Here is an 18,078-nt window from a genome sequence, read left to right on the forward strand (position 1 = left end):
TAGGAAGGGCACCGGCAAGTAGTTGTAGATGGGAACCAGAGCTCAAAAAAGGTATAGACTGGGTATGTAAGTTTGAGAGTCATCTTTATAGAACAGTGATAAGATCAAGGTGGGAAAGGGCCTAGAATCAAGTCGGGGGAAAAACAGAAACAAGGAAGTTTGAGGAGAGTATGGGCAGCTTCCAAAAGGTGGCTGACCTCTTAGGTCAAAAACAGGTGCACAAAATGAGATATAACAAGGGGCTAATAACTCTGTGAAAGGGTTATGGAGTGAATTTGCTTTAGTATTCAGAAACGATGACTCTTACCTGTTCTGATAAGTGCCAGACCTGAAATCAGACTCATCTTCCCAAGTTCCTAACTGGCCTCAGACACTAGTAGTTGTGTGACCCTGGGTGAGTCACTTAACGCCTGCTGGCCTCAGTTTTTCATCTGTAAAACAAGCTGGAGAAGGAAATGGCAAACTACTCTAGTATCTTTGCCAAGAAAACCCCCAATGGGGTCATAAAGAGTTGGACATGACTAAAACGACGACCACAAATAAGAATAAAGGCTTATTAACGAGGTTAAGCAAGCATCTTGGCTAATGGCTACTTGAGATGGTATAGCCAACAATTACAGGTTTTGCCTAGAGGAAACAGGGAGGTTTTATTTGTAGGGCTATCACATGGTTTAAGTAGCCAATGGCATATTACCAACAGTGCTTTGCACACGAGAAGGGGCCTCAGAGGCTTAATGAACTGTACTGGAGCAACACTAATTTGTCTACAAATTATCATAAGGCCTACAGTGTTGCATAGAAACTCCTATGAGGAATTTATGGAAGATTTAGAGGCTATAAGAAAAAGGATCTGTGCAGAGGGCCTCAATGAGGTCTCAAATGAAGGCTGGATAACCACGTACTGGGGAAGGTGGAATGGAGTCCTATGAAGTCCTTTCCAAACTCTCAAAGTACCTGGGTCAGGGACACTCTGCCTATAATACAGGATCACTGGATTTAGAGCTAGACAAGACCTTAGATATCAGTAGCAGTCCAACACTTGTTTTAAAGATTAGGAAACCAAAACCCAGAAAGGTGAACTGATGTATCAAAGGACACAAGGCAGCAAGACTTTCTGACAGCTATAATTTCTATTCACACTAACAATTTAACTCTAATCCCCCCCCCACTACGGTAATTCTGGTTGCATATTTACATGCATTTATCAAAGATGATAAACATTTTAATCATACACATACTACAAATATGAAAACAAATCATTTTAATTATATACATATTTACATTGAAAAATTAAACTGACCTTTTCAACTGTTTTCTATTCACAACAATTATTTGGATTTTGCATAATTGTATCATAGATGAGTTGTACAGTATGGACACTGCCAAAACATCGCACACTTCAGAAAAGTAACAATTAAAACATGACTCGCAGCCTTATCACAAATACGTTGTGTGAAACCTTCACAGGTCATCTCAGAATACTGCAGACTGGCTCAGTGAGAAGCAGTTCTTTCACTGGCTGAAGTTTTGGACTGTACCTACAGAGATACCTAGCCCAACCTAGGGGTTTTCTAGTAACGGAAACACTTCACTGAAGGACTGAGTAAGTTTCAGTTTGGCACTAATGTCTCAAATTTAAACAAGTGTCCAAAATGCTGTTTGGGACTGTTACCTTTTGACTGGTGCAGTGCGTGCATTACTTGAGTATACCTTCTGCAGGCATGACTCAGGACATGCAACTCTGAAAAATGCATGAAAACTGAAGATTTAAAAGGCTGAAGTGGGGGAAGAAGGAGGAGGAAGGGCTACAAACTTGAAAATGCTCTTTCTCATTTCACAAATAAAAGCTGTCATTTTTTATCAGGGGTTAGACTACAATCTCACCTACATTCAAGTTCTCACACAGGTCTATATCTAATAGTTGAGTGTGGAAGAAGCACCTTTATGGTGAAGTAGTAATCTTGGCTTCAGTTTCTAGGGGAAATGTTTTTAATAAAAAATGTGATTAAAAAAAGCTTAAAGATTAGTAAAGATGCTATCCAAAGGGGAAAAAAAATTTGTAAATTGTATCTTCTAAATACTGGCAACTAAGTGGGGCAATTTTAAGACCATTCTTTAGCTGTAAGACTACTGATCCATGTGACTAAACTGTGTAACTTTTCAGTTCTGAAGAACAAGCTTTAGTGGGATTCTAGTAAATAATTTTTTACCATGAGTTGATTTGATAGAAATGTTTAAGTGGATCTGAAGTAACAGCCAAAGTTAAGGATAAATATGACACTACAGCTGTGGAGGATTGAGGGGTAAGAGAGAACCAATGCAAAGAGCTTCCCTTTTAGCTAAGTGTTAATACTTTCACATACTGTTAATTATACATTCATTATGGTGTTTTCAAACAACAGTCAAACCTATATAAATTCTTCATGCTTTCAAAAATATATACAAATGAAAAAACCTGAAGCATAAAGTTTTTCATTTGACAGCTGCCTGCCTGGGTTACCCACGGAATACCTATTGCTTCTCAAACTTCCTAGAAGTCTGGTAGTCATCCTAAATAGAAAAATCAGACTAATTTTAAAACCACATGAGTAAGCCAGTGTCTGATGCAGTTAGAACTCAGGATGGATGAATTAAAGGCACCAGAATGGCTAAGACAATAGTAAAAACTTAGCACCATCTCCCCTCTTTCAATGTTCAATGGTGGACAGCAACCAGCTTCATTCCTTAGCATTTGGCCTTCAGGACAAATGACGGATGTGGTCCTCAGAGCTGTTCCTTTTACACACCAAAATATAACTATTGCTTAGAGAAAGCATCTATATTGCCAAAGGAGAAATCATCAGCTTAAATAATATTCAAAGCTTATCTGCCAACAATATACAATGTACCTCACAACTAAGATCATAAATAACATTTTGAAAATATTCAATGTTGAAAATTTACTCTTTTCAGGAGGCGAGTAGGGGGAGAGGGAAGCAATATACATGAAAAGGAAAAGATAAAGCACCTTAATTAGGTAATTCACCTTACCTTAGAAAATGCTGAGGATTTTTTTTTTCTTTCAAACAAAGCTACTCCTGAAACCCCAAGCCAATAACATACCAGTACATAAACAATCTTCTATTCCTTCTACAAAAGTCAAAAACATATGGAGAGGTGGGGGGGGGGGGCTGGGGAAAGCAGGCAGTGAAGAGGGGAGAAGAATCATTCAAGTATGAAGTAGTCAAAAACATAGTCCCATAATTTAAAACATGGGTCCTGGATATTCAAGAAAAGAAAACTAAAGACTTAATAGCCCACAGTCCAGTTTCCAAAGCAAAGAAGTTCACAAGAAAGCCAAAGTTATCAAATGGGAAGTTGGAGAGAGAAGACATTTATTTTTTATTTTGACTGAAGAATATGAAGTAAGAGACTAAATGGTATGGGCACTACCATAAAGCTTCTAATAAGTCTATTACACTACACCCTGTTTCAACAGTTTTGAAAAAGAAATAGCATTTTAACTTCTTCTCTGCTAAATCTTGTGAATCTGCTAAGTAAACATGCTGGATCAGAATTTTCTGACTTTTTAATAAGTAAAGGTTGTGGAGTTTATAGCCCTTAGAATCGTGACAAAGTGACATTACAGTGTAATACTTTTGACCAGGCTGGTCCAGTCACATTTTCAATGAACCATAGTGTACATGAGGAATAAAAGCAACAAAAGAACTGGAATGTGATAGGGGTAGTCTTATCCTTAACTCATATATGCACTCCCAAGTTAGATGCAAAGAGACAGTAAGTACTGAGAGCAAAACAGTAATCAGACAGTCTTGTAGAGGGCAATTTAGAGCTTTAGCAGAAAAAAAGAAGCTAAGGGGTCTACTCCGAACTCCTTTTGCAACCTTCTGTTTCAGGTTAACTATTCAGGGGCATCCCCCAATGTACCAATGGGAGCCATAGCAATGGAGTAGGCTGAAGGCATCATTTTTACTGGAATAATTCCAGCTTTTCTGAAGCAGTCATGATCTGTATACCTTAATCTGAAGGAGGAAAAGATACCTCCTAAAAAACAGCTTAGAGACAAAGGATAAACTACAAACACCTCACTGTTTGCTGCCATCAGTCAATGACTATATTCCTTCTATCTACTTCTTAGCCTCCAAGGCACCAATGTGCTTTGCTATCCTGGCTGCTCTAATTACTTCACCATCCTTGGGCCACTCACATCTTAAGCAGTCTATTTCCTATTTAATTCCCCATCAGTTCAGGATGCTGGCAGTGAAATGTAAACCAAACTGCTCCTTTTTAAAGTGCTTTGTGCCAGTGCTGACATGGAGTAAGGACTTCAGATGGCTGGCAGCACTATCTGCAGATAAGAAACCAAAATGGAAGGACCAACATGAGAGCACATCCTGAAATCAGTCCCTGCCCATCAGAACTAAAGTATCAAGGCCAACAGAAAAAATAACAATAATTCTTTTTATCCATACTCTCTCTTTCTTCCCCGTGGGCAAAGATCTCAGGAGGACCCAGGAAATCAACCAATCTCATAATATGCCAAATATCAGAATCCTGACTAAATACTTAAGGGCAATATGATCATTTCCAAGTATTTACCTTTAAGACTACCCAAGAAGCGAAAATCTATTTTCCCTCATGATCTACTAGATGACTGCTACTATTGCTTCTTTCAGAGAACCATGAAGAGAGCTTGCACTTTAAAAAGGAAATCCTCAAATCATATTAAATAGGGCAACACTGGAAAGAAAACTAACAACTTCTTCTCCCTCTTCCCCTCAGACCCTGGTCATTTTGGCTCACGAGCTTTTGGATATCATTTCAGCTTTCCAAGTGTTCCTGTTTCAGGAAGCATCCCTAGATATCCAACCACTTTCTGTGAGGAAATTTAAAATCCTTTTCTTGAGAACTTTGTCCAGATAACTAGGGAGGCGACTTTTGGATGGTATGCCCTGTCGTTTCTGGAGGTGGTCCTTTATGATAATTGTTTTCACAGTCAGATAACGAGCTGGGCTCAGATTTAAAGAACTACAAAGCACCTTTTCCCTGTCAGACAAGAGCTCAAAGCCAGGGAGGTTTTCAATTGCAGCAAACTCCCCATCTTTCCCATCTTCCTTTCCTCTTTTAGAGTTGGCTATGTTCTTATTTTCTTTCCTCTTCTCCCGTTTGTGCCGGGCAGCTTCATATTCTGCAGACTCCTCCATTTTGGTGATTCCATTTCGACGATATCGCTGTAGTTCTCGGATTTTCGTTCGGAGCATTTTTTCTTTGTGAATGTTTTCAAAGAAGTCATCAAATTCTTTACAGGACATAAACTGGTACAAAGGCCTCAGTTTTACCCGTATCTCCTTCTCATCTTTTGTAATTTTACGTTTCATTGACTTTTCCTTATCTTTTTTATCTTTCCCTAGAAAGGCAGGCACTAAGTTATAGTCTCGGGCAATATTCTTTCGTCTTTGTCGCTCCTTGAGTTTTCTAACATACATGTCTACGTGGGCTCTCTTGAGCTCTATTTCCACATCATCATCATCATAGTTTACTGAAAGTCCACTAATCAAAGTCTCAGCATCTTGGTCATATTCAATCTCATAATCATCCCGAAGCGGCATGTACCCTAATTGCTGCTGTTCAGCAACAGTTATATCTAAAGGAGGCAGAGGTGTCGTCAAACTGGGAGACAAGGGTCCTCCACTGGGGCACGTATGATCTGTCACCCTATTAGGGATGGTGTCAGGGATACAGGCTTTTCCAAGGTTTCCGTGGATGTACATGCTTACATAGTGTTCCATCACTTCTTGAGGTGTTCGAGAAGCCCCAACATGAGCAGCCATATCTTCCTGCAAAAATAAGACCAAAAATTAAATTCACAATCAAATTTTTTAGACCTGGGTTTTGCTCAAATCCCTATCATCATCATCATCACTGTTTTTCCTCAAAAGATAGTCATTGTAGCTTCTCTACCAGTTCCAAATATATAGTTTCAGAATCTAGAAATCAAGGCCCTAGTCACAAAATGAAAAGAATACTGGAGCCAGAAGGGACCTTAGAAATCATCTAGTCCAATCTTCATATTTTATAAAGGTAAAAACTGAGCTCCTGATCACAGAACCAAATAATGACAAAGCCAGGACTAGAATCTTAGTCTCCACTCCCAGCTATGCTGCCTCTATACCCCCACCTGGTAGGTAACCTTTGTCACTTTCACATAGTACCTGGCATAAAGTAGGCTCTTAGTAAATTTCTACTGACATGGTCAATGCGTTAATTAGTTCTGCTAAACTGACTTTTTTCCCCTCTTCTATTTTAAAATCTTTATTACAAAGGATAATTTGCCAGGCAGGGAAGTAGATAGGAATACTCATGGAAACAAATGTGATATTTTAAAAAAAGATATTTAAAAGCAGTTATTTTTTTCCCCAAAAAATGTACACCTCAATTCATAGTGTTATCACACTTACTACCCCAAATACAGATGGTTCTTTTGGAACACCTTAGTTAAAACAATACCTTCATTTTAATAAATTTACACTAAGACATGATTTAGTCTTGCTTTTTTAAGATCTTTAAACAAAAGAAAAAGTTGCATGACAAAACTATTTCTTTAATAGAATTTGGTTAAAAATAGGTCCAGATTTTTAGGGGTGAGTTTACCATTTTTCCAAACATCTTTCTTAAGTCATGCAACCTATGTTCATAAGGTTCTCATCAACAAGAAATCACAAATTTAACTTTCAATGGAAAAGAGAAGCAGGGCACAAATTATATGTCCAATAAGGGCCTGGAATTCAGTTACCCCAAGCATAAAAGTAAACCAGGGGAAGTAAAAAACAAAACACAGAAAAAATTGATCATAAAACTAGACAATAATTATGACTGAATTTTGGAAAGGGACAGACCTCACATCAGTATATCCATTTAGGTGATGGGCCTGTCCTGCTCTGCCATCATGGCCACTACTATCTAAAGAGGGCAAAACACAAACTCTATTTTCCTTGGCTGTCTGTACCCAAAAACATCAGTGTGATATGATACTCTGAGAGAGTCGGGGGACCTGGGCCAACTATGCTACTCATAAGCTATGTGACCCCTTAGGGCAAGTCATTCCCCTTCTCTGGGTCTCAGTTTCCTCACCAACAAAATGAGGGGATTAAATTAGAAGATCTTTAAGATTCATTTCAGCTCTGACATTCTTTGTGTTATGTTCTTGGGTCCCTACTAAGTGAACCTGTGTTCTGTGGTCTTTTTGAGCTTTTACATTCTATCTGTGTGACCTCAGGTAATTCACTTAACCTCTCAGATATCTTTCTTGTCTGTAAACTGAGATCACGCTACATGGCATCTAAGGTCAAACTATCTATGCTTTTTCATCCTGTGTTCTATGATCCCTTCTAGCTATGACATTCCGTGTTCTAAGTTCTTTCCAGTTCTAATTTTTTATGACCTGAAGTCTTTTCCAAGTCTAATAGTACATATGATTTTAAGCGTATATAAGCCACAGCCAAAGTACCTTTGTGAATGCCAAGCTTCTCCAGGTAAGTAAAAACTAACAAGGCAATGTACTCCACCCCACCCCACTCTCACTATTCTTAACTAACATAAATCACACAATTTAGAAAGTTATAGCTGGAAATGAATTTAGAAATTATCTCATCAATGCCCCCTTGTGACAAATAAGGAAACAGAAATTTTATTAAGTGCAACGATTGGCCAACCTACTCCAAGAAGCATTCATAAAGTTTCCAGTATGAGTAAAGTATTGTGGGAATCCATCCCACTGGTACAGACCCACTGAAGATAGAGGAGACAACAAGAAAATAATCACATCAAGCACCATTCTACTGGAAGGAATACAGCTTGCAAATTGACAGTTGTGAGAGAGAAACAGCTAAGGGGATCAGGAAAGGTTTCCTAAGGGAGTACAAATGCTACATCTTGATGGAAATCAGGGATTCTAAGAGACTGGAAGCTTGGAATAAGTGTGTGTGTCACATAAAAGGCATAAAAGACAACTAAGGCCAAGCAAAATACAGAGGCAATAGACAAATGTTAAGCTCACAATAGACAGAATGTTAAGCTCACGTAACATAAGGCACACTAGTTTTCCTGGGCCATGTAGTATCTGAAGGGAAATAAGCCTGGAAAGGTAGGCTGGAAAGAGACTGAACAAACAGCTTTATATGCTGAGGTCATAGAAAACTAACAGCAAAGCTGGGACTGGCACCCAGCTAGCCTGGTTCCCAAACTTGTACTCTTCATAACCCACCAACAATGATGTAAATACAGCACTCAAGGGTAGGGACTTGGGAATAACTACATATAGTGCACAATGTGAAAAGGGAAGAGGTGACAGTGTGGGATGTGTACATACAAACCACTTAGAAAGGGAGGGGGAAGACTACATAAATCTTTCTACACTATTTACTGTCATTTATAGAAAAAGATACTTAAGTATATATGCATTATTGTATGCCTTCTGAACATAACCCAGGCAAAGTCAGGGATTATGGATAGAAACTGGATGGTTGAAGGGGTGAATGGGGCAGGAGATAGATAGATTCATAGATACATAGATACATAGATACATAGGTAGATGTGTATATGTATGTATTTTTTTAATCTAGCAATCCTATTGCTAAAGTTGGTTAAAACTGAACCGAAGAACTGTAAGGGATTACTCAAAATCCTTATATGTAGCCATGGCATTAAAAAATGGTTAACATTTCACCTACCCTGTGACCTCAATTATCTAGAACTTAGACAAGGAGTAGGAATAAAGCAAAAACAATGCACCTCAACAATCACAATGGATGATCCACAAAGTCAGTGCATGGAAGCTCAAAGGAGAGGGCACCACAACATTACTACATTGCCTACAAAAGACAACTGCCATATAACGATGACTCAAGATAGTGAGCAAAGGCTCAGGTTGTAAGCAGAAAGAGAAGTGGGTGACATTTTGGAAAGATTCCATTCAAGATGGTTGAAGATTAGGTACTAAATGGTAATGGAGGCAACCCTGAGTTTCTAAAAGTTAGGGTCCTACTCAAGCTGAAAAAAGGCTTTAAGTTTAGACTCAGGGATTGACTGTGTCTGCTGTCCATCATCCAAGGATGACACATTAGCTAGGTTTGGAGAGGCTCATCTTTAGAAAATTGCCCATCGATGAACAAAAAAAACTCTAAATCTGACTAAACCATTGCCTTATTAAAGAATTTTTCTTAAACTTCTGTTATTAGCCTTTGTATGTTTTTCATTTAAAACAAACATTTCCAAACAAAAAGGGTTTTTTTGTGGTTTGGTTTTTTTGTTTGTTTGTTTTTTACTACATGCAAGGTTGTCCTTAAGAGCAGCATGCTCTAGATCATTTTATCAGGTTGGCTATCAGTAGCATTTTCCTTGAATACAATGTTTTGAGTATGTTTTTTCAGAGCACAAGAACGAAAGAAAGCCTATTTGCCTATCAGTCTATAAACAGAATTCCTGTAATGGTGTGAGGAGGAAAGGCTGGTTAAGACAGCAGACCTCTCTAAGGTCTTTTCCAACATTGGATTCTATGTCATCAATGTCAGGTACTGTCTGTCATCTATGGTACTGTCATCAATGAAGACATGGAAAGGTTGTGACTTGATGAAATTAATGATGGAGTTCCAATACTGATGAACTCATGTATCTTTTAAAGTACTGAAGTGCTTTAAGGGATAAAGAAAGCTATTAGTATTAGTAGTTGCAACCATTCAATTTCTAGTGATGATGGATAAAATGTTTACATACAAGCAAATCTCTTTAAAAGCCAACAATTTATATAAAAGACAACAGTGCTTTTCCTTAGTCATCAGAGGGTCCAACCTTCCTGAAGTAAGAATGGTTCCGAAATTGGAAGCATTATGCTAAAGAAAACATGAATTGAGCAAAGGTGATTATGCTTTAACTGACTCTACCCTAAAAGACCTGAAGATCTACATTCCCCCACATCAAGAATGAGGGTAGTTAACAGCCAGCAACCAGACAGCTACCCAGAGGCATCATTCAGACACTAATTATGAGCTTGGACAGAAGATCTATTGTTCATCATTCTCTATTTTGACTCTTCGAGGGGACTTCACAGATCAATAATTTCCAATTGATATATGACTGGAAGAAATAAGTCACAGTAGCAAAGAAACTAAAGACTCTTAGAATCCTGTCCTGCTGTCTCAACAAAGTCAAATAATTCCATGAGGAATCGTTTAGCTAGAACTAAAAAAAAACATGACCTGTGTTTTAGCTGATTGGCCACACAAAGCTTTCTTTTAAGTTTGTTTGCCTTCCGAGCAAGGAAGAACACTACTACAAGTGCTATTTACAAATTATCTGTCTTTTACACTACACTTGTCACCGAGGTTATCCGTGTATCTTCCGCAGTGTGATGCAAGATTATAATATTGAGAAATAATAAGCCTAAGTAAACATCTTTCCATTAAATCAAAAACAAAGCCAAATACGAAAGTAGCAGCTATCTCCCCTAAAACATATACCATCTATGAAATAGATAAGAACTCTAATAGCTTTGCACAATTCCTAACTTAATCTTAGTTTTTGAATAAAAACAGGTTTAAATGAGACCAAAAGGAGAAAAGTATGAATGGGTTTGATTTCCTAAATAGACCTAGAACAATCTCCACTCACTTTCATCCCTGACACTGTCCAGCTGAAATGCGTCAAAATATATGCATTGAGGGGGCAGCTAGATGGCGCAGTGGATAGAGCACCAGCCCTGAAGTCAGGAGGACCTCAGTTCAAATCCAGCCTCAAACCAAACACCTGACACTTACTAGCTGTGTGACCTTGGACACGTCACTTAACCCCAATTGCCTAAAAAAAAAAAAATATATATATATATATATATATATATATGCATTGAGAAAAAGAATGTTTCCCTTGTGAATTCTATGTTTCCATTCTATGACCCACATGTCCTCCTTCCAGGATAAGCATGGTTTTCAAAGACAATTTACTGCTTGTGAAAGCATATTAAAAACCTCCTGTTTAGTTCCTCAAGAAATATTAAGAAATGATCTTTTCCTCTAAAGCCTTTTCCATTCTCCTTTAAAAAGTCAATAATACCTTAAGGCAGATAAAATGAGGTCTGGTTCATATCACAGACTCCCCATCCACCCGAAATGACTGATATTAGGACCCAGCCTTCTCCAAAACGGGCACAGAACCTGGTCAGTCAGAACTGGTCAATGGAAAAGAGGTCTCTTTGTTTAACTCCAGGAATGAGGACAGTAGTCCAGTAGTCCGGATGGAACAGAATTAACAATTCTGGAATGTAAACCCAAACTATATTTTTACATAGTGATCTTTTCCTACTTTAAGATTCCTATAAATGTTACGCGAAATTCTAATTTTCTTTGTCTCAGCTAGAAATAGTTTGGATATGTGATCAAACTGTTTCTGGTAGTTGTTTAATCATTTTTAGTCATGTTCGAATCTTCATGACCCGCCCCCTTCCCCACCCCACCCTTTTTTTTGAGGGAGGGTTCTTAGCAAAGATATTGAAGTAGTTTGCTTTCTCCTCCTCCAGTTCATATTACTGATGAGGAAAGTGAGGCTAACAGGGTTAAGTGAATTGCCCAGGGTCATACAGTAAGTGTCTGATGCCAGATTTTAATTCATGTCTTCCTGACTCCAAGGCTGGCACTTATTTTATCCACTGCACCACCTCCTGTTTCTGTTAGACTTGAGTCTAAAATATTGAGTACAGTATTAGTAATGATAATGATAATGATATTTTTCTTCAACATGTTTCATAGGCCAGAGTATTTCCTGACCCTATGACATGTGTATATGTGTATATTTGTGCTACCAATCAAAGCCAAGACTTCTACATTTCTCCCTAAGTATCTTACAAACTACCATGGATGCTATGTAATTTAACTATATAGATCAATCGTGTTCAAAACAATCTTTTACAAAATGATAAGCTACAATGTTTATTTCTCTGCTCTCTATGAGAAATTATCTTAGTCTTTGAATAACCCGAAGGCTTTTATTAAAGCTACTAACATCTCTGGCTTATGGTTTTTGTACAATTCTGGTCTCCTAAACCTGTAATAATGGTATTCTGATTTAGATGTCTTTATTCCATTTCTTTCCTCTACAGTGATATGTACTGTGCAAAGCCAAGAGAGATGAGGCAATTCTCTAGGGTTTATGATCCAAATTGCTTGTGAAATCTAACACATAAAGTCAAACTAAGAGAGGGAATGCTAAATTTAAGAAGTTTTGAAAATTCCTCTTTCTTTTTTCTTTCTGTAAAGGGATTTGGCAATCGGACAGAAACTAAAGATGAAATCTTCAAGAGAATGTGAGCTCAGGTAGCATTTGAAAGGAGAAATGGGAACTGATGAGAAAAAAAGAGTAAAGACTCTTGAGTGAAAACAAGAAACAAGGCACACTGAGACAAAACTAAAAACTAAAAGGGAAGAAAAATGGAAGCAGATTCAAGATTAGAACGAAAATCTAAAACAAAGGATAAGTTTTCACATGAGGTGGGAGGTGGGAAAAAGTCAGTCTAGTAATGTTTGGAAGCACTGTAATGTTTTTTGAACAGAAAGGGAAGAATATAATACTGGCAACAGTCTTTAAAGAAGTGGGAGGGAGAACAAAAATCCCGAACTAGAAAGTATGTAATAAAACCTTACAAGCACTGATGAGAGTGCTAAACCCTCTTCATTCCTGAGCGGCCTCTGGCCCCAAAGGGAGGGGCCTGAGGCTTCTAGCTGCTGCACCTGCCTCCTCTTCACATCACACATTCACACACCTTCCTCTGAGGGTATCAACATATGAGTGTTGCTAAATTAAAGTCGTAAACTTTCTTTAAAGTCTCCTTTGGAAGTAGCAAGGCATGATAGAAAGTGCACGGATTTTAAAGGCAGAGAACCTGGGTTTGAATCACAGATCTGCTACTTACTACCCTTGGGACCTTACAGGATACATCATTTCCCCTTCCTCAGCCTTAGTGTCTTCACATGTAAAACAAAAGGGTCGGACTAGATGGCCTCAAAAGTTTTCTGGGTTTTTCCCCCAAGTCTAACATTCTATGATCTATGCTAGATCATCCCTCTATTCCCACAGGCTGGTGAGTTTCCCATCAATCCCCTCTCCAATCCACACATTGCACAAGCTGTCAAAATCATCTTCCTCATATAGCACTTCTGCATCTCTCATTTCAAAAACCTTTCATGGCTCTGCACTGCCTACCAAATAAAGTCTGAATCCTTACAGCATTCAAGGCCTTCTACAACCTAGCTCCACCCTCGAACTATTCCCATTCCACCTGAACGGCTCGCTGTTACTTTCCTTCAGTCATCCCCTTCCAATGCCTGAAATAGATTTTGCACTTCCCATCTTAACTGAGCTTCTCCCTACCTCCAAGAGCTATTCCTCTTTATATTTCTCTCAGAATGCTTCATTTAAACCATTCCTTTGCCTATATCACAATCTACTTTGTATCATATCTATATGTCCTATTCTCCAATTAGGATCATAAACTTAAAAGGTAAACTTTTCATCTCTGAACCTTCCCAAATACTTGCACATAGTAGGATTTTAACAACAACACAAAAAAAAAACCTCACACACAAAACAAAACAACAAGTGCTTGGTGAATTGCACATAATGATTCTATAAAATATGGCCTGAAGCTTATCCACACCTGCCAGGCTTATACTACCTTACTTCTGGCTACGAGAAAAAATAGTAAGCAGCATATAATGAAAATAAGTGTCGGGGTTTTTGTTACTGTTTTTAATCAAATTCAAGGCTACAATGAAGCCTGGCATCAATTATAAAACATGCTCCTTTGGGACAAGGACTCTTTCATTTTGTCTTTATATCACCAAAGCTTAGTACATACAGAGCTGGGTACATAGTAGGTGCTTAGTAATGTTGAAAGTGTGTGGACTATTATTCTTTGTGTGAAGTAACCCAATCTGAGGCAAAAAGAACTTTGGAGAACACCACAAGTATCAAAAAGGTTTTAACTTACATGCTAAATATAAAAGGAACTTCTGAATAGATGCAACCTAAGAGGAGCCAAACACGAATGGCAAAGGGCAAAATGATTCCTGGAGGCAGAAGCCCAAAGTAGCAGTCTGACAGAGCCTAATGAAAACCTGCAACACTACAGGCATAACCTCTATTATGCTGCCTGCACTAGCAAAGTCTCAGAAAAATGCTGATAATACAGTATATAATCAGAGCTCATTTGCAGCCTAGCACAAACTGACCGTAGTATCATTCAACAGATTGTGCCTTAGATACAAATCAGACAGTCACTGATAATCAGGATGCTTTGACCCCAGCAGCTTTTATAACAGTGTTCCTATGAAACTCTGACGTGATTTCAGCAGCAAGTGATGTCACATTGGGTATACCAGTAGCTGAACTTAACCCCTTATGTGCTCCCACCCATGACCAAAACCTGGCTAACATTATGACTAACAGAATTTGCACAGGGAGCTACACATCAGATTTGAATCATTCATACTTACAGAAGCAGAAATAACAAACTGGCACAACCCTTCATCTTGCTGAGGGAATTCTGCTGAGAATAATAAGTAGGTCTTTTGCAGGAGGCCTTACCAATTAAGGGCCTACTTCTATGTAAACTGAAAAGAATGACACTTGTTATTAAACCAAGATTTTCTGAAGTATCCCTAATTATAACTTTCTCTCTGCTGATAAATGACTTTAAAGGAACGTTTTTATGTTGAGAGCTAAAGGACCATTCTTGAGTCAATAATTTCTTAAGTCAAGGAATATGCAATTAAATTATAAGACTCCTAGAATTTGTCAACCTTTGTATTGTTAGTACTTAGCAAAAGGCTAGGCAGTTAATAAATATTTACTCAAGTGAGTTGAAGCATTTCTCAATTGCAATCTATAATTCAAAAATGTATCCTACTGTTGTTTCTATCACAGGCCACTCTCCATGGAAAGTGATGTTCTGGAGATAAAGATAAAAGATATCAGGGACAGCTAGGTGGCGCAGTTGATAGAGCTCCAGCCTTGGAGTCAGGAGGACCCAAGTTCAAACCCGACCTCAGACTCTTGACACTGAACTAGCTGTGTGACCCTGGGCAAGTCACTTAACCCCAACTGCCTCACCAAAAAAGCAAAAATGAAAAAAAAACGTATCAGTGGTATTTTGAAATGCAGAGGACTGAAACACAAAGTATTTTATGAATAAGATTCTCTCAGTTCAAATTTTCTGTTGACTAGATCAAGGTGCCCATGAAATAACTGGCTCTCTGTCCCTGGAGATGTTCAACAGTACAAGAAGCTGTTCCTGACTTTGTCAGGAAGGATGGAGAGAAGACAGTTGCTTCGGGGGTGAGTTTAGACTAGATGACCTCCAAAGCCCCTTTTCTCTTCTAAAATCCTCCCCAATTCCTATGAACATGGTTTGCTTCATTAAACAAGAAAGAGTTAATTTACCAGTGATACACTCTGTTAAATTATCTGGCTGAATACTGTTTCCTTTTGTTGAAGTGCAGAAAATGGGACTTATCAAGGCAAATAAATATTCTACCTCGGCAACTCAGTGCCCTGACAGCATTCCATCCCTCCTGCCTCTCAGGAAGAAATTAAGAATATGGTAGGACTGAAAAAGCACTGGATTTTGGAGTCAGAGGGATCTGGGTTTGAACTTAGGCTCTGCCACATACTACCTGTGTGGCCTTAAGCACCTCATTTCTCTTCTAGAGGCCACATGTAGAAGAAGAAGAAGTGGGCTCAACTAGAGAAAATTATTTCTAAGGTCCCTTTTAAATCTAAGGGGAAAAATTCTATGAGAAGATACAATGATATGTATCTTCAAGTATACAAAAGATTGTGGCATGAAAGAGGGAAAAAAGAAAACTAGGAGCAATAGGGTCATAGCCATAGGAGAAGATCTTCATTAAATATAACGAAAACACTCCTCCACAATCAAACTGTTGGGTAAAAATGAGCTGCCACAGGAGGAAGTGAGTTTTTCAACACCAGGGCTCTTCCCACAGGGGCTTCAGTTCCAGGATATTCTGTCAGAGATTCTTGTTCAGGTACAAGTAGACTAGGTGACCTCTGGGGTCCGGAGGTCAAGAAGATGAAAAGGAGGTAGAAGTTGGGGTAAAAGGTCCTAGGGAGAATGAATGAAAAGGTCCTGGGGAGGAGGAGGGATAGGAAGGGGGGACCTTCCTGGGGAGGTGAGAGGATGGCAAGGTCATGAGGAGGAGAAAGGATAGTAAGTCCTGGGAAGGAAGAAGGACGAGAAGATTCCAGGGAGAGGGAGGGGATGGGAAGGTACTGGGGAGGGGAGGGATTGAGAAGGTACTAGAAAGGGGGAGGGGGATAAGAAGGTCTAGGGGAGGGGCATGAGGTGCTAGGAAGGGGGGAGGGTATGAAAAGGTCCTGGGGAAAGGAAGAAGATCCTGGGGAGGGATGAGAAGGTCCTGAAGAGAGAGATGGGGATGAGAAGGTACTGGAGAGAAAGAAGGATGACAAGGTGCTAGGGAGGAAGACGAGAATGAGAAGGTCCTGGGGAGGGGAGGGATACAAAAGGGGATGGAGACAAGGTGCAGATGTGGGGGAGGGATGACAAGATGCAGGAGGTGTGGTGTGAAGGTACTGGGAAGGAGAAGGAGGATGAGAACGTCCTGGGGGGGAGAAGAGATGAGAAGGTGTTGAGGAGAGGGAGGGATGTGGGGGGGCGGTGGTCGACAAGGTGCTGGGGAGGAGGAAGGATGGGGGGAGGGGTGACAAGGTGTTGGGGAAAGGAAGGGATGCAGAGGAGGATGAGAAGGTGCTTAAGAGGGATGGTGGAATGACAAAATGCTAAGGAGGAACAGCGATGCAGGAGGGTGACAAGGTGCCGGGGAGGGATGCAGAGTGGATGAGAAGGTGGTGGGGATGTGGGAATGAAAAGGTGGTGGGGAGGGGGGGGAGGGCAGGGGGCGGGGGAGGGGGAATGACAGGGTGCTGGGGAGGAGAGATGACAGGGTGCTGCGGAGGGGGCGATGACAAGGTGCGGTGAGGGGGGATGACAGGGTGCTGTGGAGGGGGCGATGACAAGGTGCGGTGAGGACGGATGACAAGGTGCGGTGGGGGAGGTGACAAGCTGCCGGGAAAGGTGATAGGGTGCCGGGGAGCGGAGGAAAGCTGGGTCCCTGCCCCCGGGCCGCGGCGCTCACCCAGTTGCCGAAGCCGAACTGCTCGATGGCATCGAGCAGCAGCTGCTCCTCCCGGCTGGTCCAGCCGCCTTCGGCCTCGGGCCCCCACAGCGTGAAGCGGCCGCCGTCCACCAGCTGATAGCCGTGCCAGCGCCGGTGGTGGCCGATCTCGGCGCCGGCCGAGAAGCACTCTGGGCACAGCTCGATGTCCTGGCACTCGGTGCAGCGGAAGCGCAGCGGGCTCACCTCGGCCAGACAGTACACACAGTACTTCTTCCCCAGCTCCGCCATCTTCCCCCGCTCGCCCGCGACGGTCCCGCCGACGCCGCCGACCGAAACGCCGCCACTTCCCCCGGCGGACGAGGGCGGGTACGATGAACAAACGCCGCCGCCGCCGCCGCCCGCCGCGGCTGCCGGAGCCGCCACCGCTGCTGCTACAGCCAAGGCCCAAGAGCCGCCGGAGCCAGCCAGCCGAATGTCTCGCCTCAGTACGCAGGCGCCATCAGACCCCGTCAGGCCGCCGTCTTCCCTCCTCCGCATCGCGCAGGCGCTTAGCATCAATCAGAGCTCGGCGCAAGCGTGAAACCCTTTAATAACCTCCTACCGCCCCCGACCCTTATAGAGGAGAGACAGTTCTGGCATCTGCGTCTGCGCATTCCCTTTTCCCTCCTCCCCCCGCCGCTTTCCCGACTTTTTTCTTCCCTGCGCCTGCGTCCTTCTCCTGGTCGCTCCCAATGCCCGAGCGAGGGAGGAGGGAGGTGTGGGACGTGAGGCGACGACGCTTCTTTTGTCACGCCCCGCCCCGCCCCGCTGTCCCCGCCCTCTCCCAGTCGGCCCTCCCTCACTCTCCCGCGCCTTAGTGACCTCCCATTGGCGGGCGAAG

The 18,078-nt window shown here is 41.1% G+C and overlaps 1 protein-coding gene across 1 annotated transcript; it reads right to left on the reverse strand.

Annotated features, from left to right (window-relative positions):
• Positions 1-1,246: 1,246 nt before the first annotated feature.
• Positions 1,247-17,523, reverse strand: TADA2B (transcriptional adaptor 2B). Its single transcript, XM_027836588.1, has 2 exons — positions 17,217-17,523; positions 1,247-5,837 (listed from the first exon to the last, which is right to left on the reverse strand). The coding sequence occupies exons 1-2, from the start codon at positions 17,484-17,486 to the stop codon at positions 4,845-4,847; spliced, it is 1,263 nt and encodes a 420-aa protein (XP_027692389.1). The 5' UTR covers positions 17,487-17,523; the 3' UTR covers positions 1,247-4,844.
• Positions 17,524-18,078: the final 555 nt, after the last annotated feature.

This window comes from Vombatus ursinus, unplaced genomic scaffold, assembly GCF_900497805.2.
Source record: "Vombatus ursinus unplaced genomic scaffold, bare-nosed wombat genome assembly UNPS02014818.1, whole genome shotgun sequence".
NCBI lineage: Eukaryota > Metazoa > Chordata > Mammalia > Diprotodontia > Vombatidae > Vombatus > Vombatus ursinus.